The sequence below is a fragment of the Dipodomys spectabilis genome, unplaced genomic scaffold (assembly GCF_019054845.1).
Source record: "Dipodomys spectabilis isolate Male_0828 unplaced genomic scaffold, ASM1905484v1 ptg000145l, whole genome shotgun sequence".
Taxonomy (NCBI): domain Eukaryota; kingdom Metazoa; phylum Chordata; class Mammalia; order Rodentia; family Heteromyidae; genus Dipodomys; species Dipodomys spectabilis.
Window position 1 is genome coordinate 26,820,514 of NW_024870822.1, and position 25,769 is coordinate 26,846,282.

At 51.5% G+C, this 25,769-nt stretch overlaps 1 protein-coding gene across 1 annotated transcript; it reads left to right on the forward strand.

Moving 5' to 3' along the window:
* The first annotated feature begins 4,207 nt into the window (after positions 1–4,207).
* Dchs1 (dachsous cadherin-related 1) lies at positions 4,208–25,668 on the forward strand. Its single transcript, XM_042691397.1, has 20 exons — positions 4,208–6,012; positions 11,024–11,212; positions 11,306–11,537; positions 11,670–11,906; positions 12,166–13,191; positions 13,426–13,619; positions 13,799–13,895; positions 14,009–14,166; positions 14,341–15,205; positions 15,296–15,535; positions 15,631–15,756; positions 16,320–16,529; positions 19,328–20,206; positions 20,315–20,428; positions 20,606–20,817; positions 20,907–21,061; positions 21,257–21,387; positions 21,502–21,785; positions 22,128–22,266; positions 22,597–25,668. Exons 1-20 carry the CDS (start codon positions 4,228–4,230, stop codon positions 25,206–25,208), a joined length of 9,885 nt encoding a protein of 3,294 aa, XP_042547331.1. The 5' UTR covers positions 4,208–4,227; the 3' UTR covers positions 25,209–25,668.
* The last annotated feature ends 101 nt before the right edge of the window (positions 25,669–25,769 follow it).

Below are 25,769 nucleotides of genomic sequence, written 5' to 3' on the forward strand. Positions count from 1 at the left end.
AGTAGTTTCCCCTTTCTAAAAGTGTTTTCACTTCTGTGAAGACACCTCTGAGAAGAATAAAGTTCTCCTCAGATTCCCCTTTTTACATCACTGTTCCCAGCATGCTTACCTACACTGTCCTCTCACTTTCCAATCCTGTGGCTTCCAGTTACCTTGTTTGTGCTTGGTCCAAATCCATGTATCTAGACCAGGCCTCTTTCCTAAGCTCCATCTATGCCTGTGACATCTCCATGTAAGGATCCCAATGGGAACTCCCCTCCCAAAATGGCTTCTCCTTTGCAGTTTCCTGATGACATTGCTGTGATTTCTAGTCCAGAATTGTTGGAGCTGGTCTAGAATCCGGAGTTCTACTCTCTCACACTTCCTGTAGAGTCCGTGGCCAAATCTTGTCCACTTCACCTCCTCCCATCTTTTGTATTTAATGTCTTCTCCGTCTCCCTGCTGCTCAGCTGGACTCTTACAGATGACTAACACCTGGTCGTCGTCTTCCTGCAGGTTCTTACCCTTCGTTGGGCCTCCATCCTGCTTTCCATCTTCCCCTCAGCTTTCCTGCAATTTCTTCCTCTCCATCTTCCGCTTTTTTTTTTTTTTTCTCTAAACCTCAGGCAGCACAGAGTGCATAGTCCTAAGATCAAATTAAGGCTGCTTTAACTCAGGAAAATTGTTTCACTCTGAGCCTCAATTTCCTCACTGGAAAATGGAAGCCCGGATTCCTTCCTCACAGGGTTGTTATGATGATTAAATGAGATACTGTCTGTGAATTGCCTGGCAGAGGGCCCAGCACACCATAAAACTCAGAAAATAGAGCCTTCCCCTCCCCCCCCACCCCCCTCACATCTGTCCTCAACCTCTTCCTGGAGTGCCTCCTGGGAATGCATCCTTGGGAGAGACAGAGCCAGGCCCTGGCACTTCCCTGGCTACTGTCCCATGGGGTTGTCCCAGGGATAGCCAAGAAAGCTAGCTCTTCAACCTTCTGTTCCTCCCGCCTCCTTTTCTCTCCCCTCCCCATCCTCTAGCTCTGGGCTCCTGCTCCTCCTCCCAACTTCCCTGGGTCTGGCTGTTGTGTCTCCACTCACTCTGCTTTACATATTTACTCTCCTTTAGTTTTGCTCCTTGCCATCTTCCTACCAACACTCTCACTTCTCTTCCTCTTTTTCTTTAAATGCCTATCTAACACTGTCTCTTTGCTTCCCTTCACTCACTCAGGCTAGCCTCCTCCTCCTCTTCCAGCCCATGTGCCTTTCCTAGCCCCCCTCCTCAGCCTTGTTGTCTTTCTGGTCCTGCCCCTCACTGGCCCTGGGACAGGAAGTTGAGGGAGGAGGCCTAGGCGGTGCCAGCTCCCCTAGCCTGCTTCCCCTTCTGTACCTCGGGCTACTCCTATACTTCCTCCCAGAGAGCACCCAGTTTCCCTTGTGGTCCCTCTGTGCCTCCCCACAGCCCACCTCTCCTGTGTGTCCCACTGTTCCCAGGTACCATAGACACACAGGCTGGGGACTGGAGGGGGGGGGGACTGTGCAAACGAAAGAGTGGGGAATTGACATCACGTTTCAGGCCCCAATGAACAGTCTTGCCCCTCCCCCTCCTAATGAGAACCAGCTGTGGTTCCAGAGGCCCAGATGTGGGGATATGGGGGGAAGAGCAGGCTGAAATCAGAGGACCAAGTAACAGGGCTGAGGACAGAGCAAGGACATGTAGCAAAGGCAGAACTAGTTGGGAGAAGAGATGTGACAAAGCTGGGAGCTGGGTAGGAGGCAAACAGATTGGGAAAAGAGATGACCTGAACAGGGCTGGGATGGGACAGCGCTGGACAGGAAAAAGAGAAGAACTGGGGGGGGGGGGGGGGGGGAGGAGCAAATCTTAGGGAAGAGGCAGTTAGAAACACCAAACAGATGGGAGAGATGGTCCTGAGAAGAGGCTGGAGAGGAGATGAGACAGTCTCTGGAGAGAGTCTGGAGTTCGAGTTTGGAGCTGGAAGCCGCAGAGCAGGAAGTGATGAGGCATAGTCCAGACAGAGGCCCTAGGGACCCGGAGGTCACAGCTGCAGCCGCAGGGCTGACCACGAGTGCCCCGGCAGCATGTGTGAGAGCACGCCTGCGTGTGGGTGGGTCTGCGAGTGTGTGAGCGCGTGCCTGCCCTGTCCACTTACGTAGCAGCGGCTTCTCTGGGTGTGGGAGGATGTGGGAGGGACCTGTGCCTGTGGATGTGTGTGAAGTGTGCTGTCAAAGGGTGTGTATCTTTCCGTGAGGAAATGTGTGTGTATGTGTGTGTGTGTGTTTATGTGGGGGTTTTGTGTGAATGAATATGCCATCTGTGAAAATAGTGCAAGTAAAGAAAGGTGTTTGTGTGTGCACTGATTTTTATATGCACTATCTTTCCTCTCTCATTCTGTGTGTGTGTGTATGAATGTGTGTTGAGTGGGCCTATCTGCATGTGAATCTGACTGAAAATGTCTGTGTGAGTCTCAAATGTGCCGGGCTGTGTATAGGAGTATCTTTGTCGTTGTGAGTCTTTATGTGCCCACAATAAGAGTGCCCCTGGGATATTTTGCAATGATGGGGGACCCAGATTGAGTAATGGGGAAAGTCATGGAGGTCTATGGTTTGAGAGAAGGGGCTGTTTTCATACAGGACATTTATCTCACACTACTAATGTATTATTTCATTCTGAAAATGTATTGATCATACACCAAACCCCATACTACACATGAAGGTAAATAAGGTAGAGTCTTATCCCTTAATACACTAATTGTCTGAATAGCGAGACAGATCATTTTAAGCAAGTGCGATAAATACATTGACCTTACAGTCTGTTCACCTTCTCTCCTCCTAAACCACAATTGGTCTCTCCACTGACAGATTAAATGAATAGGATCAACCTCAACTCTCAGCAGACTTACCTACCTCTCCCCTATTTTTATTGCTAATGTACATCCAAGTCATCCCTTCCAAACCCGTGTGATTCCTTAGACTCTCACAAAAATGCTTCCTCACTGTTTCATCTATAAGCCCTTGTTTCTTATTACCAGTGACAATGGTCCTTACAAAATATAAGCCGTAACATGACACTTCTTCAGATGCTCCAATGGCTTCCATTTGCACTTAGAATAATGTCAAATCTTCAGTACACTTATGAGACCCTGTCCCTCAGCTTTTCAGCTCAAGGCTAGCTCTCTACCACTTGAGCCACAATGCCACTTCTGGCTTTTTCTGCTTATGTGGTGCTGAGGAATCGAACCCAGAGCATCATGCATGCAAGGCAAGCACTCTACCACTGAGCCACCTTCCCAGCCTCCCCTGAGCTTTTTTGCTCAAGGCTGGTACTCTACCACTTGAGCTACAGCTTCACTTTCAGCTCTTTTGGTAGTTAACTGGAGATAAGACCCTCATGCCCTGGTTAGCTTTGAACTGCAATTTTCAGTTCCTGAGTAGCTAGGATTGCAGTTGTGAACCACCAGGGCCTGACTAAACTGGTCTAGAGTTAGAAAGGAAGTTGTGGGCATCTCACCTGAAAAACAGAAAGCAGAATTATCTACTGAAAGGGTTCAGTGTGTGACATTGGGACTTGCCAAGGGAGACACTGATGGGAAGACCCTGATGAATCCCAAAGCACAGATTTCTAGGGCAAGAGATGGATGTGTGGCAGCACACAGGCCTTGATGGGGGATCAGCATATCTTATTCTCCCTTGGCAGACTGCATTTAAACTTAGGACCTTGGGATTGCTAGGCAAATGCTCTACCCTTTGAACCAAGCCTTCTGTATTTTTTTTGAGTTATTTTTCAGATAGAGTCTTGCTTTTGGCTCAGGGCTAAATTTCGACTTGAGATCATCCTGCCTCTGCCTTCTACTAGCTGAGGTTATCTGTGTGCTTCACCACGCTTGGCTTGTTTTTGAAGATAGTCTCAATAACTTTTGCTTTTAATTTTGGCTCCCAGCAGACCTAGAAATGTCATTCTCCTACTTCCACCTCTCAAGTAGCTGGGATTACAGAGATTGCCCTTGGCCCCAGGACTGAACATGTCTGAGTATAGGTATAGCCTATTTCACAGTGCTTCTGGATTATAGAGCCTTTCCCAATGGTGACCTTTTTACTTCTGTTTTTCTCATAGGTCAAGGAGCTTGAGCTGCAGTGAGGGCCCAAGGAAGTCCTCATCCAAAGACTGAAAACAAGCTGGGCCCAGAGTCTGGCTTGGAGCTGGAGCCCCAGCTCCTGCTGGACTGCTCTTGTCATGCAGAAGGGGCTGGGCATCGGGCCCTCCAGCCCTGGCATGAAGAGCCCCAGGCCCCTCCTTCTGCTGCCACTGCTGGTGCTGCTGGGAGCGGGGTTGCCAGGAGCCTGGGGTCAGGCTGGAAGCCTGGACCTGCAGATTGATGAGGAGCAGCCAGCAGGCACACTGATCGGGGACATCAGTGCAGGGCTTCCAGCAGGCATGGCAGCTCCTCCTATGTACTTCATCTCTGCCCAGGAGGGCAGCGGTGTAGGCACAGACCTGGCCATCGATGAACACAGTGGGGTTGTCCGTACGGCCCGTGTATTAGACCGTGAGCGGCGGGACCGCTACCGCTTCACAGCAGTCACCCCAGATGGAGCCACCGTGGAAGTCACAGTTCGAGTGGCTGACATCAATGACCACGCACCTGCCTTCCCACAGGCTCGAGCTGCCCTGCAGATACCTGAACATACAGCTCTTGGCACCCGCTACCCACTGGAGCCTGCTCGTGATGCCGATGCTGGCCGCCTAGGAACCCAGGGCTATTCGCTATCTGGTGATGGGGCTGGAGAGACCTTCCGGTTGGAGACACGTCCTGGTCCTGATGGGGCCCCAGTACCTGAGCTAGTAGTTACTGGGGAGCTGGACCGGGAGAACCGCTCACACTACATGTTACAGCTGGAGGCCTATGATGGTGGCTCTCCTCCACGGAGGGCCCAAGCCCTGTTGGATGTGACACTGCTGGACATCAATGACCATGCCCCATCTTTTAATCAGAGCCGTTACCATGCTGTAGTGTCGGAGAGCCTGGCCCCAGGAAGTCCTGTCTTGCAGGTGTTTGCATCTGATGCTGATGCTGGTGCCAATGGGGCTGTGACTTACGAGATCAACCGAAGGCAGAGTGAGGGTGATGGACCTTTCTCCATTGATGCACACACAGGGTTACTGCGACTAGAGAGGCCACTGGACTTTGAGCAACGGCGGGTCCATGAACTGGTGGTGCAGGCACGGGATGGTGGAGCTCACCCAGAGCTGGGCTCAGCCTTTGTGACTGTGCATGTGCGAGATGCCAATGACAATCAACCCTCCATGACTGTCATCTTCCTGAGTGCAGATGGTTCTCCCCGAGTGTCTGAGGCTGCACCACCTGGACAGCTGGTTGCTCGCATCTCTGTGTCAGACCCAGATGATGGTGACTTTGCTCATGTAAATGTGTCCTTGGAAGGTGGCGAAGGCCACTTTGCCCTTAGCACCCAAGACAGCGTCATCTACCTGGTATGTGTGGCTCGGCGACTCGACCGGGAGGAGAGAGATGCCTATAACTTGCGGGTTACAGCCACAGACTCCGGCTCACCCCCACTGAGGGCTGAAGCTGCCTTTGTGCTGCATGTCACAGATGTCAATGACAACGCTCCTGCCTTCGACCGTCAGCTCTACCGGCCCGAAGCCTTGCCTGAAGTTGCACTGCCTGGCAGCTTTGTCGTACGGGTGACAGCCCAGGATCCTGACCAAGGTTCCAACGGTCAAGTGACCTATAGCTTGGCTCCTGGCACCCACACTCACTGGTTCTCCATCGATCCAACTTCAGGCATCGTCACCACTGCTGCCTCACTGGACTATGAGTTGGAACCTCAGCCACAGCTTATTGTGGTGGCCACGGATGGGGGCCTTCCCCCTTTAGCCTCCTCTGCCACAGTTAGTGTGGCCCTGCAAGATGTGAATGATAATGAGCCCCAGTTCCAGAGAACTTTCTACAATGCCTCACTGCCTGAGGGGACCCAGCCTGGAACCTGTTTCCTGCAGGTGGGTAGGCCCTGGACACAGTACCATGGGTAGGGCTGTGTCTTTTGGGAAAAATGCTTTAGCTGCACCACAAAATGTAGCTGCAGAGAAAAGACTGCAGGCAGGGAAGCTTCCAGACTCCTCAGTGTCCCCTCAGAGGCTGCCTGTTGGCTCAGACTCCAAGGCTAGTGCCTGGGCCTGGCTGACCCTTTGTCTGCTGGCCAGACTCTGGAGAGTTGCTTGCTTGCTGCTGTCTGGCTCCCACCACCCACTCTCCCATGTGTTTACTCTCCCTCTTGGCCAGGACCAATGGGTTATTGCTTCCAAATTTCTTCCCTCCTCACCAGTTCCTGAAGCAAGAGGGAAGCGCTCCAGGTGGTTTCCTGGAGAGTTTACTATTAGTAACCCTGGAGAAGAAGGGGTAAAATGTCTACTGGGGGTTCATAACTGTTACTGTTTCTTAACATTTGATCAAGTTACTGTATATGTATTGCCTACCATGTTTCAGCATTAGGGATACAAAATACAAAATGAATTAATCAAACCCCAGCCCTCACTTCATGTAGTTTATAGTCTAGATGGGAGATTCATTTGCAAAGCAAGTTTACTGCAATCAGAAGACTTCCATGATGGACATTAAAGCAGTGTGATTTTTTTTTTGTGCCAGTTCTGGGGTTTGAACTCAGGGCCTTTGCCTGCTAAACAGGTGCTCTACCACTTGGGATATACTTCCAGTCCTAAAGAAAAGGACCCTTGGCCTGAAGACTGAGCAGAAGTTTATGGGGTATCAGGAAATCAGGCAGGAAAAAGGTTACAAGCTGAGAGAGGGAGGGGACATGGGAGAGAACCAGTAGAGAGTGAGTCCCCATTGTTCAAGGGACTATAAGTAGCTCAGTATCTCTGGAGCATAAGATACAAGATGAGAGAGTTACAGATGAGACTACAGGAGCTAATCCAAGGAGTGTGGGCTTTTCTCCATAGGGATCACTGAAGATTTTCAAGTACAGGAATAAAATGATCAGATATGGTTTCCCAAATCCTAAGTCCTTATGGAGCAAGGATTCACAATTGGGGGTAATTTTGCTCTGCAGAAGAGACATTTAGCCATGCTTAGAGACAATTTTTTTTATTGTTATGACTAGTGGAATACTACTGCCTCTAGTGGGTAGAAGCCAAAGATGCAGTTAAGCATCTTACAGTACACATAACAAGTTATCTGGTTCACAATGCAAAAGTTCCACGATGCTGGGCTCCAGTAACTCATGCCTGCAATCTTAGCTACTCAGAGAGAGAGGAGATCTGAGATCTGAGGATTGAAGTTCAAAGCCAGTGTGGACATGAAAGTCCATGAAACTCTTATCTCCAGTTAACTACCCCCAAAGCTAGAAATGAAGCTGTGGCTCAAGTGGTAGAGCACAAGCCTTAAGCAGAAAAGGCTAAGGCACAGCACCTAGGCCCTGAGTTCAAGCTTCATTACCAGAATACACACACACACACACACACACACACACACACACACACACAAATTACCAAGGGTGAGAAGCCTTGATGTAGAGTGTAGGTTGAGGTCCGACACCTGTGAAAAGATAAGTACAATAATACAGGGAGAGATGAGTCAGATCTCATTCAAGACAGTGACAATGACAACAAGAGATAAATAGGCAAATAAGAAAGACTCAGGACTCACTGAGTCCCTAGTAGATTGATATATGAGGTGGAGAAAAGATAACTGATACCCGGCTTGAGGAACTAAATGAATGGAAGAGTCATTAGGGTAGGTTTGGGAAGCTTTGTTTAGACAGGTTGGATTTGAAGTGGTTGTGGGGCATCCAAGTGCAGGTGTTAAGCAAGCATCTAGACAGTCAAGTTGTACAGGCTTGCAGCATAGGAGAGTGCTCCAGGGTAAAAGTGTAGGTGATGGCTGAAGCTAGGGAAGTGAGGAGAAGAGAGAGAGAGAGAGAGAGAGAGGGAGAGAGAGAAGGCCCTGAGAAAATGTGTAAAGCAGGGAGTGGGGAACCTTTTCTCTGCCAAAGGCCATTTGGCGTGTGACGTCAGCTAGTATTGATGTTTATGTTGCTAAGAAAAAAAGCTCCTAGATTTACTTAATTTCAAGTCCCGCCTGTGGTTGCCTTGGCAGGGTCAGACCAAGTGATTTTGCAGGCCTTATATGACCCACAGGGCCGGACGTTCCCCACCCCTGCTGGGGTGAGAAGAGGCCATGGAGAGATTCTAGGGAGCCACAATGTGTAAAAGCAATCAGTAAGAATACATAAGAGTAACCCTGGAGGTAAGGGGTAGAGCAGTGAGAGGGGAGAAATGGGAATTGGTAGTGTCAGGAAGTCAAAACAGGAGGTGTATTTGCAGTGGGCACAATGGGCAGCTATAGCAAGTTTAGAGTCGCATAGAAATGTTAGAGAGTTCACAAAGGTCTTTCTTTTCTCCTTGAAATACTGCATCTAATGCGAGCCAGCAGTTGGGTAAGGACAAGAGAAGAGGAGTTGAGGGTCATTACTGGTTTGGGGCCGCATGGATGAAGCAATGCCTGAGCTGAGAACCTGCTGTCTATGCATATGCAATGAAATCTTATAGCAGGAGTTGTGCAGGTCAGAAAATTCACTTCGGGCTTGGTCATTTCCAGTCAATAGGCCATGTGTATTTTGGGGTCACTTTCTGACAACTTTCCTGACCACTGTTTATTGCTTTCTTCCTGAAATGAGTCATAGGGCAAAGGTCTTTCCCAGTTTCTAGAAATGGTCCTGCAGATGTGCTGCTGCTCACAAGGATGGATGCAGGGGGGAAGTCTGTCTCCTGGGATATCCGGGCCCACGGCCACAGTAATGAGTTAGAGCAGAGCTGTTTCCAGGGTTCAGCCATGGCAGGGTCTTAATGTCTCTCAGGAGGGTAAACAATGGCACAGATCACTTCTGTTGAGGGCCCAGGCAACAGTCAGAAATCCTTGGCTAGCTTTCTCTCTGAGCACATTTTCTGGCTGAGAATGGGAACTCAGCAGCTTCCTCTTGCAACGTATCATGACCCTGAGGTCCATCTATCCACAAAGAGCACTTTGTCACAGCCTACAGCAGTCCGCTACCAACTAACTCACTATTGAGAGCCTATGTGCAATCAGTATAGAAAGTGGTATGAAAGAAAGTGTTGTTACAAAGTAGGGAGATCAGAACAGTCCGTTTACTCAATGAACAAATATGGTACATATAGAGCACCTACTGTGTGTATACCTAGCCTTATTCTAGGCTAAAGGTGGAGCCATATCCATCATTCCGTAGAGCAGACCCTATAGAGATCAGTAATAATTGAACCCAATATAAGATGGGACCTGTACGCTGGGTAGTTTAGGGTGGTGTAGGCCTGTTATCTCAGCAACCAGGAGGCTGAGGTAGGATTGTGAGTTCAATACCAGCCTGCATTGCATAAAGAAACCCTGTCTTAAGTCAGGCTTAAAAGCTTATGCTTGAAATCCTAAATACTCTGGAATCTGAGATCTGAGTATCACAATTCAAAGCCAACCCAAGGAAAGTCTCCAATTAACCAGCAAGAAATAAAAAGCTTTAACAGAGGCTGGGCGCTGATGGCTCATGCCTTTAATCCTAGCTACTTAGGAGGCTGAGATCTAAGGATCACAGTTCAAAGCCAGCCCGGGCAGGAAAGTCCGTGAGACTCTTATGTCCAATAAACCATTTAAAAAAAAAAATCCGGAAGTGGAGCTGTGGCTCAAGCAGTAGAGTGCTCTCCTTGAGCTGAAGAGCACAGGAGACAGCGCCCAATCCCTGAGTTCAAGCCCCACGACCAACCAAAATAAAAACTTTAACTGAGCTGTGATTCAAGTGGTAGCTCTAGCCTTGAACACAAAAGCTTAGGGACAGGGCCCTGGCCTTGGAGTTATAATCTGAATAATTCTCAGTACTTCTGAGGTTCAGTCAGTTCTCTGCCTGGGGTGATTAAGAGATTTGATCTACCTGGATAGAAGGTACAATCTTTAGGATTATGTTGTTAGCAAATTCATTACTCTCTATAATTTATTTGCAATCCCAGATTGATAGTTGCAGCACTGTGTACCACAGTGTACCCAGACATGTACAGAGTGATGAAAGTTTTGAGTCACTTCGTATGCAGTGGAAAAGCCCAATGTTTTTCCTTTTTTTGAGTCCTGACAGAGTGAACAAGTGTCCTTTTTGAGGTCTATTTAATATCACATTTTGGGTTTTGGGGAGATGTTTTTATTCCCTTTCATTTTTGTGCCTTTTGTTAGAGATTTTTCTGTTTAAAACAGTCCCAGAGTGTAATACTGGAGAGCTATCTAGTGCACTAACAGGCTGTGGCATGTGTAGAAAAAAAAAAAGATTTCTTAGATAAGCTTCATTTAGGCATAAGTTACTGTTAGTGGCAGTGAGCTCAACTTAATGAATCGATATTATGCATCAAATAATACATCTTTAAACACAAACACACATCAAACATGGTTATGTATTGACTATTTTTTGCACTGACTATTTAATAAAAAAGCTATGTCCAGAGATTCTTGGGCGGGGTTTAGGCTCGGATTGATTTTGGTCCATGTCCCAGCTGTTCCGTCCATATGTTTGCCACTCAGGGACTCTGGGTACCAGCTGCTTGTAAAAATTCTGTCTTTGTACTAGGGTTGGAACTCAGGGCCTTGTAAGTGCTAGGCAGGCATTCTACCACTTGAGCTATGCTCCCAGTCCTTCTTTTACCTTTAGTTATTTTGGGGGTAGGGTCTCATGCTTTTTCCTGGGGCTAGCCATCTTCATACCTACAGCTTCCCTCATCACATGGACCATGCCTGACTTACTTTATGAGATAGACTATTGCCAACTTATTGCCCAGGCAGGCCTCAAATCTCTATCCTTGTGATCTCTGCCTCCCCTGTGGCTGGGATTACAAGCATGAGCCACCCCACTCAGCATCAGCTACTCTTTTCTAATTACCTCTTTGATCTGACGTTTCTGGTCAAAGAGGGGCTATTACTTACCTGGCTATCACTCCCTCTCCTCAGGTGACTGCCACAGATGCTGACAGTGGCCCCTTTGGCCTCCTCTCCTATTCCTTGGGTGCTGGACTTGGAACTTCTGGATCTCCCCCATTTCGCATTGATGCCCACAGTGGTGATGTGTGCACCACCCGGACCCTGGATCGTGACCAGGGCCCTTCCAGCTTTGACTTTACAGTGACAGCTGTGGATGGGGTGAGTAGACAGATGTTGGGCAGGGTCACTGGAGTCGGAGCTGTTGCCAGGGCCAGGCAAATCCATCTGACCTAGGACCGCATGTCCCACCAGGGAGGCCTCAAGTCCATGGTGTATGTGAAGGTGTTTGTGTCGGATGAGAATGACAACCCACCTCAGTTTTATCCACGCGAATACGCTGCCAGTCTGAGTGTCCAGAGCTCACCAGGCACAGCTGTGCTGAGGGTGCGTGCCCACGACCCTGACCAGGGACCCCATGGAAGACTCTCTTACCACATCCTAGCGGGCAATAGCCCCCCTCTCTTCACCTTGGATGAGCACTCAGGTGAGGATCCTCTCATGACCTATTCTCAGCCTTTGCCCTGACCCCCACCCGTCTAAATGATATATTGTGTATCCCTTCCATAATCATTCCCCGTTCTTTCCTTATAGTTCTCTGTGTCTACCCTTTTTCTAGGGCTTTTGACAGTAGCCTGGCCCTTGACCAGACGGGCTAATTCTGTGGTGCAGCTGGAGATAGGGGCTCAGGATGGAGGTGGCCTGAAGGCTGAACCCAGTGCCCGCGTCAACATCAGCATTGTGCCTGGAACGCCCACACCACCTATATTTGAGCAACTACAATATGTCTTTTCTGTGCCAGAAGATGTGGCACCAGGCACCAGTGTGGGTATAGTACAGGCACGCAACCCACCAGGTATGAGAACCCCCAATATAGTCCTCCAGCACCATCTCAGGGTACCCTAGAGTGTCACATGACAGCTATCCCCAATACAGAACACTGGTGCATGAATGCCACTGCAGTGCTAACAAACTTCCCTGCCAACTCCTGCCTCCTTCCTAATACTTTGCAAGTCACACATGTACCTCCCAGCCTTTCTTGGGATCAGAGTCTGGGCTCTAACTCAAGAGATGCTCCCATACCACTTCTCTCATCCTTCCTTCCTCTTCACTAGGTCGCTCTGGGCCTGTGAGCCTTACCCTATCTGCTGGAGATCCCCGAGGACTCTTCGCCCTAGATTCGACCTCAGGACTGTTAAAAACACTTCGCCCTCTAGACCGAGAGCTTATGGGACCAGTGTTGGAGCTGGAGGTGCGAGCAGGCAGTGGGGTACCCCCAGCTTATGCCATCGCTCGGGTGCGTGTGCTGCTGGATGATGTGAATGACAACTCCCCTGCTTTCCCTGCATCTGAAGACACTGTATTACTGCCACCAAACACTGCTCCAGGAACTCCCATCTACACACTGCGGGCTGTGGACCCTGACTCAGGGGTTAACAGCCGGATCACCTTTACCCTGCTTGCTGGAGGTGATGGAGCTTTCACCGTGGACCCCACTACAGGCCATGTACGGCTTATGGGACCTCTGGGGCCTCCAGGAAGGCCAGATCATGAGCTGGAGCTAGAAGCACGGGATGGGGGCTCCCCACCACGCACCAGCCATTTTCGACTTCGGGTCATGATACAGGACTTGGGGACCCATGGAGTAGGTCCCCGATTCAACAGTCCTAGCTACCGTGTGGATCTGCCCTCAGGTACCGCCCCTGGAACTCAGGTCTTGCAAGTGCAGGCCCAGGCACCAGATGGGAGCCCTGTCACCTATCACCTTGCAGCAGATGGAGCCAGAAACCCCTTTGGCCTCGAATCACAGAGTGGGTGGCTATGGTTACGGGCAGCACTGGACCGTGAGTCCCAGGAGTTATATACACTGAAGGTAATGGCAGTATCTGGGTCCAAAGCTGAGTTAGGGCAACAGACAAGTACAGCCACAGTGAGGGTCAGCATCCTCAACCAAAATGATCACAGTCCCCGCCTGTCCGAAGATCCCACCTTCCTGGCTGTGGCTGAGAACCAGCCCCCTGGGACCAGTGTAGGCCGGGTTTTTGCCACTGACCGAGACTCCGGACCTAATGGACGTCTGACCTACAGCCTGCCACAGCTGTCAGAGGACAGCAAAGCCTTCCGCATCCACCCTCAGACTGGTAAGCACTGGGACCCAAATTCTAAGATCCATCAGCCTCAGAGTCCACAGCTTGGTGAACACCCAGATTGGATCTCCAGCCCCTAGCCCAGATCCTAGTTATGACGACCAGGACTTAGCCTGAGGTTGAGCCCTGGCATTCCCTCCCACACTGCCCAACTCTAGATTCTCACCTGTAGTCTTCAGGCTCTGCATTCCTAAATATCTCCTCATGATCTCCATCCTACATTCCCAGGGGAAGTGACCACACTCCACACCTTGGACCGAGAGCAGCAGAGCAGTTACCAGCTCCTGGTGCAAGTGCAGGATGCGGGGAGCCCTCCTCGAAGCACCACAGGCACAGTGCACATTGCAGTGCTTGACCTCAATGACAACAGCCCCACCTTCCTGCAGGCTTCTGGGGCTGCTGGTGGGGGACTTCCTGTACAGGTATGCAAAGTGGCAGGACTCTGTCCTGAAATGGGAGAGGGAGGGGCCATCTCCCTATAGAACCCTAGGTGTAGGTAAGAGAGGGAAAAAAAATGCTCTGCCTACACACTGGTGAGGGGTATTGGATTCAGCGTTGATTTCAGCATAGGAAGATGATTGTAAGAGTTGCATCCCCATAGGTACCAGACCGTGTGCCTCCAGGAACTCCAGTGACAACACTGCAGGCCAAGGATCCGGATGAAGGGGAGAACGGGACCGTCCTTTACATGCTCACTGGTATGGGGGGGAGGGGAGTGGTAAGAAAAAGGGAGGGGCTGAGTGGGGGAGGGTTGTTTTCATGGCCTTCTCAGTTCTGAGAGCCAAACCCTCATCCTTCTACCTGTCCTCAGGTCCTGGCTCAGAGCTCTTCTCGCTGCACCCTCACTCTGGAGAACTGCTCACTGCAGCATCCCTGATCCGTGCAGAGCGGCCCCACTACGTGCTGACACTGAGTGCTCAAGATCAAGGCAGCCCTCCTCGGAGCGCCAGCCTCCAGCTGCTGGTGCAGGTACGCCCATTCTTCTAGCTGCTGCTCTGCGCCCCTCCATTAATTAGCGCAAGCTTCTGTGGTGGCCCCATGGGCCTTCCCAGCCTAGTCTTACCACCTTGTCCTACTACCCAGAGCAGACCTACTTTTACACCGGTCTTCCTGATTGCATCCTCCCTCCCTGGCCCACAACAGGTGCTTCCCTCTGCTCGCGTGGCCGAGCCACCGTCGGATCTGGCAGAGCCTGACCCGGCAGCTCCAGTACCTGTCGTGCTGACGGTGACAGCCGCTGAGGGGCTTCAGCCGGGATCCCTGTTGGGCTCCGTGGCGCCTCCAGAGCCACCTGGTGTGGGCGCGCTCACCTACACCCTGGTAGGTGGCGCTGACCCCGAGGGCACCTTTGCGCTGGATGCGACCTCGGGACGCTTGTACCTGGCGCGGCCTTTGGACTTTGAGACTGGCCCTGCTTGGCGCGCGCTCACGGTGCGCGCCGAGGGGCCGGGAGGCGCGGGCGCGCGGCTGCTGCGAGTGCAGGTGCGCGTGCAGGACGAGAACGAGCACGCACCTGCCTTTGCGCGCGACCCCCTCGCGCTGGCGTTACCCGAGAACCCCGAGCCCGGCGCGGCGCTGTACACCTTCCGCGCGTCGGATGCCGACGGCCCGGGCCCCAACAGCGAAGTGCGCTACCGTCTGCTCCGCCAGGAGCCGCCGGTGCCGGCGCTGCGTCTGGACGCGCGCACCGGGGCGCTCAGCGCTCCGCGCGGCCTGGATCGCGAGACCACGCCCGCGCTGCTGCTGCTCGTGGAAGCCAGCGACCGGCCCAGCAATGCCAGCCGCCGCCGCGCAGCCCGCGTTTCCGCGCGTGTCTTTGTCACGGATGAAAATGACAACGCACCGGTGTTCGCCTCGCCCTCCCGCGTGCGCCTCCCCGAGGACCAGCCGCCTGGGCCCACCACCCTGCACGTGGTGGCCCGAGATCCGGACCTGGGGGAGGCGGCGCGCGTGTCCTATCGCCTGGCAGCTGGGGGAGACGGCCACTTCCGGCTGCACGCGAGCACTGGTGAGCATTGGGCCAGGGGTGTGGGCCTGGAGGATGCTGGGTTGCGGGGAGTGTGGAGGTTGCTACCAATCTGCCTTCTTACTCACCTAGGAGCCCTGTCCGTGGTGCGGCCCTTGGACCGAGAGCAGCGAGCTGAGCATATACTGACCATCGTGGCTTCAGACCACGGCTCCCCGCCTCGCTCATCCACTCAGCTCCTGACTGTCAGCATCGTTGATGTCAACGATGAGGCTCCCACTTTCCAGCAACAGGAGTACAGCGTCGTCTTGCGTGAGAACAGCACCCCTGGTACATCGCTGCTCACCCTGCGGGCAACTGACCCTGACTTGGGTAAGACCTAGTGGGGTATGGATTGTAAGAGGGAGAGACAGAGGAATACAGGGTGTGTTTACCCTCTGATCACTCCCCATGCTGCCCCTTCTCAGGGGCCAATGGGCAAGTCACTTATGGAGGTGTTTCTGGCGAAAGCTTCTCTCTGGACCCAAACACTGGAGTTCTCACTACTCTCCGCGCCCTGGATCGAGAGGAACAAGAGGAGATCAACTTAACAGGTGAGAGCCACGAGTGTTGCAAACATGGGTAGAACAACCAAAGTATGTATCTTCTAGAAGTTCCATCTAGTATAGCACAGCTTATGGAAAGCCAAGATTTAGATAGGATGCTAGGTGAGCTGACTTCTGAATTGTCCTTACTGTGACCATACAGAATTTCAAATACCTATTTCACAGCTATGCCCTCTAGGCCTCCCTTAGATTATACTGCAACCACTTAACAGGAGCGTTTTGATATGAGTATCAGAGAAGTGAAGTGACTTTCTCAAACCAAGATAGCTTGACACTGGCAAAGCAGGAACTTGAGCCCAACTCTTTTGATATCTCATTTCAAGTCTTTTCAGCCTCACCACTACTAATAGGAGATAGGTCTTGCATGTACCAAGCAGAGGAGATGGAGAGAAAAAGAACCTCTTTTTATGTGTATCCATATGTTCCACATGTACACGTGTGTGCCCAGAATATGTGGCACGATAGATGTTTTCTAGCTAGCATGTGTATCTGTGAAGATGTGTAAGCACACTGAGGTGAGACTAGACCTCATTAATTTTGCTTCCTCGCAGTATATGCACGGGACAGGGGCTCACCCCCCTTGTTAACTCATGTCACAGTACGTGTGACCGTGGAAGATGAGAACGACCATGCTCCAACCTTTGGGAATGCCCACCTTTCTCTGGAAGTACCTGAGGGCCAAGACCCCCAGACTCTTACTACACTACGGGCCTCTGACCCAGATGTAGGAGCCAATGGGAAGTTGGAGTACCACATCCTGGGTGAGAACCATCTCATTCTTGCTAACTTACCACCTCCTTGCCTGGTGCTTGCTCCCTGTTGGCCTCTGTTGGTTTCAGTGTGTCTGGGTCACTTTTCCCCTCTTGTGTATGTCTTATACTTTTTTCCCTCATGCATACATCAGCATATCTGGGGGGTATCTTTTTCTCTGCCTCTCTAACTTTTTTCTGACCTTTATTTCTTAATAAATGCGCTTTCTCACAAAGAGACACTTTTTTTGTTTGTTTGTTTGTCGTGGGGCTTGAACTCTGGGCCTGGGCACTGTCCCTGAACTCTTCAGCTCAAGGTGAGTGCCCTACCACTTGAGCCACAACGTCACTTCCGGTTTCTGGTGGGTTATTGGAGATAAGAGTCTCAGAGGCTTTCCTGCCCAGGCTGGCTTTGAACCGTGATCCTCAGATCTCAGCCTCCTGAGTAGCTAGGATTACAGGTGTGAGCCACCAGCATGAAGAGACAATGACATTGTCTGGAGACTCTAAGAAGACTGCTTGTTTCAGAGTGTGTCTGTACCAAATACCTACCTGTAGCATAGTAAAATTAGAACTACACTAAAAGCAATAGCGGGGAGACTGAATATTTTTTTTTTTTTGGGTCCGGTCGTGGGGCCTGAACTCTGGGCCTGGGTGCTGTCCCTCAGCTCTTCAGCTCAAGGCTAGCGCTCTACCACTTGAGCCACAGCGCCACTTCTGGTTTTTTTTTCTTTTTGCTTATGTGGTGCTGAGGAATCGAACCCAGGGCCTCAAGCATGCAAGGCAAGCGCTCTACCACTGAGCCATCTTCCCAGCCCGAGACTGAATATTTTTGCAGGGTTTTAAATTTTATTTTCTTGAGGCGACATCTTGCTATGTAGCTCAGGCTGGCCTTGAACTTGGGATCCTCCTGCCTCAGCATTCTAGAGTGCTGGCATTATTAGATGTATGCCACCGTGCCAGTTTCAGAGCAGCTGTTTACTCGAGGGGGTCAATTTTTTTAACATGCATTAACTATACAAAGGCATTTCATTATCTTTACATACATACATCCATATAATAAAACTTGATCACATTCACCATCTTTATTGTATAATTACTGGCATAATGATACATTGTGATTCTATCTATCTGTCTATCTATCTATCTATCTATCTATCTATCTATCTATCTATCTAGTACTTTACTCAAATTCCTCCCATTTATATTGCTGTTTCTTAATTGTCCTCTCTCTCCTGTTCCCTATTAAGAGTTTTAGTGGGTTTCATTATGCTGTTTTCCTATGTGTATATGTATTCTATATAGTACTACCTCCTGACACCCTCTCCTCTCTTCTTCCCACCTGCTGATCACCTGCAACACTCTCTCTTTTACAATCCTGACATTTTTATTATCTTTTTGCTTCCACATATGAGCAAAAACATTTTATTTGTCTTTCTGAGCTTGGCTTATCTCACTTAACATGATCTTTTATTCCATCCATTTTCCTTAAAATGACCTTATTTTATTTATTTTTTGTCAGTTTTGGGGCTTGAATTCTGAGCCTGGGCGCTGTCCCTCAGCTCTTAGTTCAAGGCAAGCACTCTACTACAGCACTACTTTCAGTTTTCTGGTGATTAATTGGAGATAAGAGTCTCACAGACTTTCCTACCAGGGCTGGCTTTGAACTGTGATCCTCAGATCTTAGCCTCCTGAGTAGCTAGAATTATAAGTGTGAGCCACCAGCTCCCAGCTATTATTCTTCTTTATTCATGCCTCTCTAGTTCTTAATTTCCCTCTTTGGCCCTGCTTCTTTCTTTCTTCTTTACTTCCTCCTTTCTTTTCTTATTTTCTCTCGCTGTTGAGTAGTGATTCTCAAATGTTTTGGTCTCAGGACATTTGTGTGTGTGTGATGGCTTTCACTATGTTGCCCAGACTGACCACAAAAAATATGAACCACCACACCCAGATGTGAACTCTAAAAGGTTAATATGTAAATTTTATCAACATTTACTATATTGGATATTAAAACAATAAAAATTAAATACCAACCAGTAATGGCTTACATCTTTAATCCTAGCATCCTAGTTTTCCAGGAGGCTGAGACCTGAGGATCGTGGCTCAAAGCCAGCCTAGACAGGAGAGTGTGTGAGATTCTTATTTCCAATTAGCCACCAAAAAGCTGGAAGTGGAGTTTGTAGCTCAAGTAGTATAACACTAGCCTTGAGCAAAAAATTCTCAGTGAAGCACTTAGGACCGGGGTACAAGTCCAGGGCCAGAAAAAAAAAATCATTGAGAAACAAAACAATTAAATATGCTGCTTGGTGCTTTGGCATATACAAAAGGAAATGTTCGGATTTCAAATAACAATGGTAATGCAGAGATCATAGGTATAACAGAGGGAAGCTAGCACAAACTGTTTCTTAAATTATAATTCCACTTGTTCTACCCAGAATATTCTGGAAAACAGGAGAATGCATATGCACACATTCCATCCACCAAGCGTTGATCTTATGTATTCTAAAGCATCCCCTGTGAACTGTGAGATAAGAATGAAAATGGCACATAATGCCTATGATAACAGTTTGGTCTTCAGTATATGACAAGTCCTCATGGACAAGCCTCCAAGGGCTGTCCAGATCATACTCTGATAGCAGCTGCTTTATTCACAATAGCTTTACCTTCACTGTTTGTTTTCCTCTTTGTCTCTGATTCTTTGCTCTTCTCCCAGCCCCATTCCATCCCCTGTATCTCTGTCATTGGCTATATTGCCCTTCCATCTTCATGGTCTGACACATTTATGTTTATGTGTACTTAACTATTCTCTGCAGATGGGGATCCATCAGGCGCCTTTACCCTAGATGTTGCCTCTGGGGAGTTTGGCACTGTAAGGCCACTAGACCGGGAAGTGGAACCATCATTCCAGCTGCAGATAGAAGCCCAGGATGGAGGCCAGCCAGCTCTCAGTGCTACTCTGCTTGTGACAGTGACTGTACTAGATGCCAATGACCATGCCCCAGCCTTCCCTGTTCCTGCCTACTCAGTGGAGGTGCCCGAAGATGCACCTGCAGGGACACTGCTGCTGCAACTGCAGGCTCATGATCCTGATGCTGGGGCCAATGGCCGTGTGACCTATTACCTGGGTGCAGGCACAGCAGGAGCCTTCCTGCTAGAGCCAACCTCTGGAGAACTGCGTACAGCCACAGCGCTGGACAGAGAACACCTTCCCAGCTACACCTTTTCTGTGAGTGCGGTGGATAGTGCAGCGGCTGGGCCCCTGAGCAGCACAGTACCTGTCACCATCACGGTACGCGATGTCAATGACCACGCACCCACTTTCCCTACCAGTCCTCTGCGTCTGCGCCTCCCCCGTCCAGGCCCCAGCCTCAGTACCCCAACACTGGCTCTGGCCACACTGCGAGCTGAAGATCGTGATGCTGGTGCCAACGCCTCCATTCTATACCGGCTGGCAGGCACACCACCTCCTGGCACCACCGTGGACTCTTACACAGGTGAAATCCGGGTGACCCGCTCTCCTGTAGCTCTGGGACCCCGAGATCGTGTCCTCTTCATCGTGGCTACTGATCTTGGCCGTCCAGCTCGCTCTGCCACTGGAGTGGTCATTGTTGGACTTCAAGGGGAGCCTGAACGTGGACCCCGCTTTCCCCGAGCAAGTAGTGAAGCTGTGCTCCGTGAAAATGCACCCCCAGGTTGGTCACCAGCCATGTGCCTCTAAATTTGTATCTCTGGATGGCCTAGAGTTACCCATTCCTGGAGTGCCCACAGTCCAGTACCACCCTCTCTCATTGTCTCCACAGGGACTTCTGTTGTCTCCCCTAAGGCTGTCCACGCAGGGGGCTCAAGTGGACCAATCATCTATAGCATTCTCAGTGGAAATGAGAAAGGGATATTCTCTATCCAGCCTAATACAGGTAAAGGATCAGAGCAGGGGCTTTGTGTGAAGGGATAGGTTCCTGGGGAGGCAGAAGCAGGTTCTTTGGACCACACGAGACTGAAAGGGGAAAGGGTTCTCTTGAGTAAGCAGCCTTGGAGGAGGAGACTCCAGGGGTAAGGAAAAGGACTCACTGATGCAGTCTGCCTCCCAACAGGAGCCATCACAGTTCGTGCAGCCGAGGGGCTGGACTTTGAGACGAGCCCGCGTCTGCGACTGGTGCTGCAGGCAGAGAGTGGAGGAGCCTTTGCCTTCTCTGTGCTGACCCTGACCCTGCAAGATGCCAATGACAATGCTCCCCGTTTCCTGCGACCCCACTATGTGGCTTTTCTGCCAGAATCTCGGCCCTTGGAAGGGCCCGTACTGCAGGTGTGGGATGTGATGGGAAGATGGGAGGGATGAGCTGGTCTGATTTGTTTGTGGCCAAGCTAGTGCCAACCATCTCCTACACTCACCAGGTGGAGGCAGATGACCTGGATCAAGGCTCTGGAGGACAGATCTCCTATAGTCTGGCTGCCTCCCAGCCAGCACGAGGCTTATTCCACGTAGACCCAGCCACAGGCACGATCACTACCACAGCTATCCTGGATCGGGAGATCTGGGCTGAAACACGGTGAGACCTGACTTCTGCAGACCCAAGGCTTCCATCTTGGGCCTGTTTATTTTCAAGCCTCATCTTGTATTCCTCACAATCCCTAGGCTACCTCCTGAGATTCCCTAAAGTCAAGCATTGTCTTGAGTTCCCTTAGCCTTTCCCAAGTTCACTCTTATCTCTAGGCCCTTCCATCTGATTGTGCTTTGTGTCCAGGCTAGTACTAATGGCTACAGACAGAGGGAGCCCGGCCCTGGTGGGCTCAGCCACACTGACAGTGATGGTCATTGATACCAATGACAACCGTCCTACCATCCCCCAGCCCTGGGAGCTCCGAGTGTCAGAAGGTGAGGGCTACATAAAGTGAAAAGAATAAAAGGTGGCAGAGAAAAACTTACCCACCATGTACTTCCAAGAGTACATAAAGACCCTGCTGAATTCCCTTGTCTGGTGTTTTGCAGATGCATTGTTGGGCTCAGAAATTGCACAGGTAACAGGGAATGATGTGGACTCTGGTCCAGTGCTATGGTATGTGCTGAGCCCATCTGGGCCCCAGGATCCTTTCAGTATTGGCCGCTATGGAGGACGTGTCTCCCTCACGGGCCCCTTAGACTTTGAGCAGTGTGACCACTACCATCTGCAGCTGCTGGCACATGATGGACCTCATGAGGGCCACGCCAACCTCACGGTGCTTGTGGAGGATGTCAATGACAACACACCTACCTTCTCACATAGTCTCTACCAGGTACTCACTCCTAGATGCCTCCACAAGTGGGCCCAGGATTGTTCCTGCTGGACAGGGAGGAGACAGATCTAAAAGTGTTTGGGGTCAGCTGGATGCTAGAGTCCATTGACAAACAGGAATGTCCCATCTCAGACCAGCCTTCCAGGGCCTGTAGACTATATCTAGGTTCTGTATCCTGTGACCAGAAAGGGGGAAAAGGAGTTCTCACTCACAGCTTAACAAGTATAGCTCTCAAGCTGGAATGGATGCCAAACACGGCTTATTGGATCAAGCTCCAGCACAAAGGCTGGGAGCAGCAGGGAAGCTGGGATGTTTGATCCTAAACACTTTCTCACACCTTAGGTGATGCTGCTTGAGCATACACCACCGGGCAGTGCCATTCTCTCTGTCTCTGCTACGGACCGAGACTCAGGTGCCAATGGCCACATTTCCTACCATCTGGCTTCTCCTGTGGAGGGCTTCAGTGTTGACCCCAACAACGGTATGTCTTCCCTACAATGCGATCCCTTGATCTTTTAACCATATTTGGCCATATATAAATTAAGATGTTATTTCTAGAATTTGTTACCAATAACTTGACTCCTAGACTTCTGATTCTAGGAGCACCTTCTACCGACTTTGTCTTTAATATAAGCCTGACTGCCTGTCTGTTCCTGAGCTGAGTCTTTTGAGGCTGTTGCATACTGTTTTAGCACATGGGCCAATCCCTGGAGTCTGACTTCCAAATCCAAATCACCTGAAGGTGATATGTCTTCTGCTGACACAGTTTGGCCATTGCTGAATGTGTGTTTCCCTTTTCTTCTCATCTCAGGAACTTTGTTCACAACAGTAGGAACAGAGGCCTTAAGCCATGAGGGGCCAGGAGTGTTGGATGTGGTACTGGAAGCACGAGATCACGGAGCTCCACGCCGGGCAGCCCGAGCCACAGTACATGTCCAGCTGCAAGACCAGAATGACCATGCCCCAAGCTTCACTTTGCCACACTACCGTGTGGCTGTGACTGAAGATCTGCCCCCTGGTTCCACCCTGCTCACCCTGGAGGCCACGGATGCTGATGGAAGCCGCACCCATGCCACTGTAGACTATAGCATCATTAGTGGCAACAGGGGCCGGGTCTTCCAGCTGGAACCTCGGTTGGCTGAGGCTGGGGAGGGTGTTGGACCGGGTCCTCAGGCATTGGGATGCCTGGTACTGCTTGAGCCACTGGACTTTGAAACCCTAACGCAGTACAACCTAACCGTGGCTGCATCTGACCGAGGGCAGCCACCCCGAAGTTCAGCTGTGTCCGTCACTGTCACTGTACTAGATGTCAATGACAATCCACCTGTCTTTACCCGAGCATCCTACCGTGTGACGGTACCTGAGGACATGCCTGTGGGCGCTGAGCTGCTGCATGTGGAGGCCTCTGATGCTGACCCCGGCCCTCATGGCCTTGTGCATTTCACCCTCAGCTCAGGTGACCCCCTGGGGCTCTTTGAGCTGGATGAGAGCTCAGGTGCCTTGCGACTGGCTCACCCTCTGGACTGTGAGACCCAGTCTCGACATCAGCTCGTAGTGCAGGCTACTGACCCTGCTGGGGCACACTTTGCTTTGGCACCAGTGACAGTCGAGGTCCAGGATGTGAATGACCATGGCCCAGCCTTCCCACTGAACTTGCTCAGTACCAGCCTGGCTGAGAACCAGCCTCCAGGCACTCTTGTGACCACTCTGCATGCGATCGATGGGGATGCCGGGGCTTTTGGGAAGCTCCGCTATAGTCTGTTGGAGGCTGGGCCAGGGCCTGAGGGCCGTGAGGCGTTTGCACTGAACAGCTCCAGTGGAGAGCTGCGAGCACGAGTACCCTTTGACTATGAGCACACAGGAAGCTTCCGACTGCTGGTGGGTGCTGCGGATGCTGGCAATCTCTCGGCTTCTGTCACTGTGTCAGTGCTAGTGACTGGAGAGGATGAGTATGATCCCGTGTTCCTAGCTCCAGCATTCCACTTCCAAGTGCCAGAAGGTGCCCAGCGAGGCCACAGCCTGGGCCATGTGCAGGCCACAGATGAGGATGGAGGTGCTGATGGGCTGGTGCTCTATTCCCTTGCCTCCTCCTCTCCCTATTTTGGTATCAACCAGACTACAGGCGCCCTGTACCTTCGAGTGGACAGTCGGGCTCCAGGCAGTGGAACAGCCACCTCTGGGGGCGGGGGACGGGCCCGGCGTGAAACGCCACGGGAGCTAAGGCTGGAGGTAGTAGCACGGGGGCCTCTGCCCGGGTCCCGGAGTGCCACAGTGCCAGTGACTGTGGATATCACCCATACTGCACTGGGACTGGCACCTGATCTTAACCTGCTCTTGGTAGGGGCTGTGGCAGCCTCCTTGGGAGTTGTGGTGGTACTTGCACTGGCAGCTCTGGTTCTAGGGCTTGTTCGGGCCCGTAACCGCAAGGCTGAGTCAGCTCCTGGCCCAATGTCACAGGCAGCACCCTTAGCCAGTGGCTCCCTGCAGAAGCTGGGCCGGGAACCACCCAGTCCACCACCCTCAGAACACCTGTATCACCAGACTCTCCCTAGCTACGGGGGACCAGGAGCTGGAGGCCCTTACCCCCGTGGCGGCTCCCTGGACCCTTCACATTCAAGCGGCCGAGGCTCCGCAGAGGCTGCAGAGGATGATGAGATCCGCATGATCAATGAGTTCCCGCGTGTGGCCAGTGTGGCATCTTCCCTGGCTGCCCGTGGTCCTGACTCAGGCATCCAGCAGGATGCAGATGGACTCAGTGACACATCCTGTGAGCCACCTGCCCCTGACACCTGGTATAAGGGCCGCAAGGCAGGGCTACTGCTGCCAGGTGCAGGAGCCACTCTGTATCGAGAGGAGGGGACCCCAGCTACCGCCACAGCCTTTCTTGGGGGGTGTGGCCTGAGCCCCGCCCCCACTGGGGACTATGGATTCCCAGCAGATGGCAAGCCGTGTGTGGCAGGTGCGCTGACGGCCATTGTGGCTGGCGAAGAGGAGCTCCGCGGCAGCTATAACTGGGACTACCTGCTGAGCTGGTGCCCTCAGTTCCAGCCCCTAGCCAGTGTCTTCACAGAGATCGCTCGGCTCAAGGATGAAGCCCGGCCCTGCCCCCCAGCTCCCCGTATTGACCCACCACCCCTCATCACTGCTGTGGCCCATCCAGGAGCCAAGTCTGTGCCCCCCAAGCCTGCCAACACAGCTGTAGCCCGTGCCATCTTCCCACCCGCCTCTCATCGCTCCCCCATCAGTCATGAAGGATCCCTGTCCTCAGCCGCCATGTCCCCCAGCTTCTCACCCTCACTGTCTCCTCTGGCTGCTCGCTCACCCGTTGTCTCACCATTCGGAGTGGCCCAGGGCCCTTCAGCTTCAGCACTCAGCACAGAGTCTGGTCTGGAGCCACCTGATGACACAGAGCTACACATCTAGCTGTGGCCCAGGCTGGGCCCCGACCTGGGATACGCACAGTGTCCCCAATGCAGGCCCCATTCTGAGCCTGCCCCAGAGCAGCCTCGGACCACGACTGGCCGTGGGGAGGCCACCACCAAGCCCCAGCTCTCTACCCTAAACTCCTGTGGGGCCAGGTCCCACATTTCACCCCAGCCTCCTCAGAGCACTAGGACCAGAGGGTCTGTTGATCACTGGCTTGTGGCCAGGTCCATAGTGTGGGGAGAAATATGAAGGAAGCGGCAGCCCTGGGTTCTCAGTGAGGACTTCCTGCCCTGCACCAGCACCCTGTAATGGAGCTGAACTTTATTTATTGGGGGCCAGGGGGGATGGAAGAGGCCCCTCCAAACTCTTTGGACCCTACTCCCTTGGGTCCTGCCCCTGCCCAGAACAAGTGCCAATTCTCACTCTGGAGCCTTAATAAACTGCAGTTTGTATCCAGCCTCCAGCTTTGCTTTGTGGGGATGAATGGAAGGCATCTGGCAGTACTGTGGACACCTCAGAGGATGCAAAAGGGTAGTGCACATGGGGGCATTTGGGGTA

Excerpts from the sequence above, each read along its gene's own strand:
- Dchs1 (XM_042691397.1), top strand. The coding sequence starts at position 4,228 with ATGCAGAAGGGGCTGGGCATCGGGCCCTCCAGCCCTGGCATGAAGAGC. Across the intron at positions 15,536-15,630 it reads GGCAACTGACCCTGACTTGG|GGGCCAATGGGCAAGTCACT; the intron begins GTAAGACCTAGT and ends GCCCCTTCTCAG. Across the intron at positions 20,429-20,605 it reads CTCTATCCAGCCTAATACAG|GAGCCATCACAGTTCGTGCA; the intron begins GTAAAGGATCAG and ends GCCTCCCAACAG.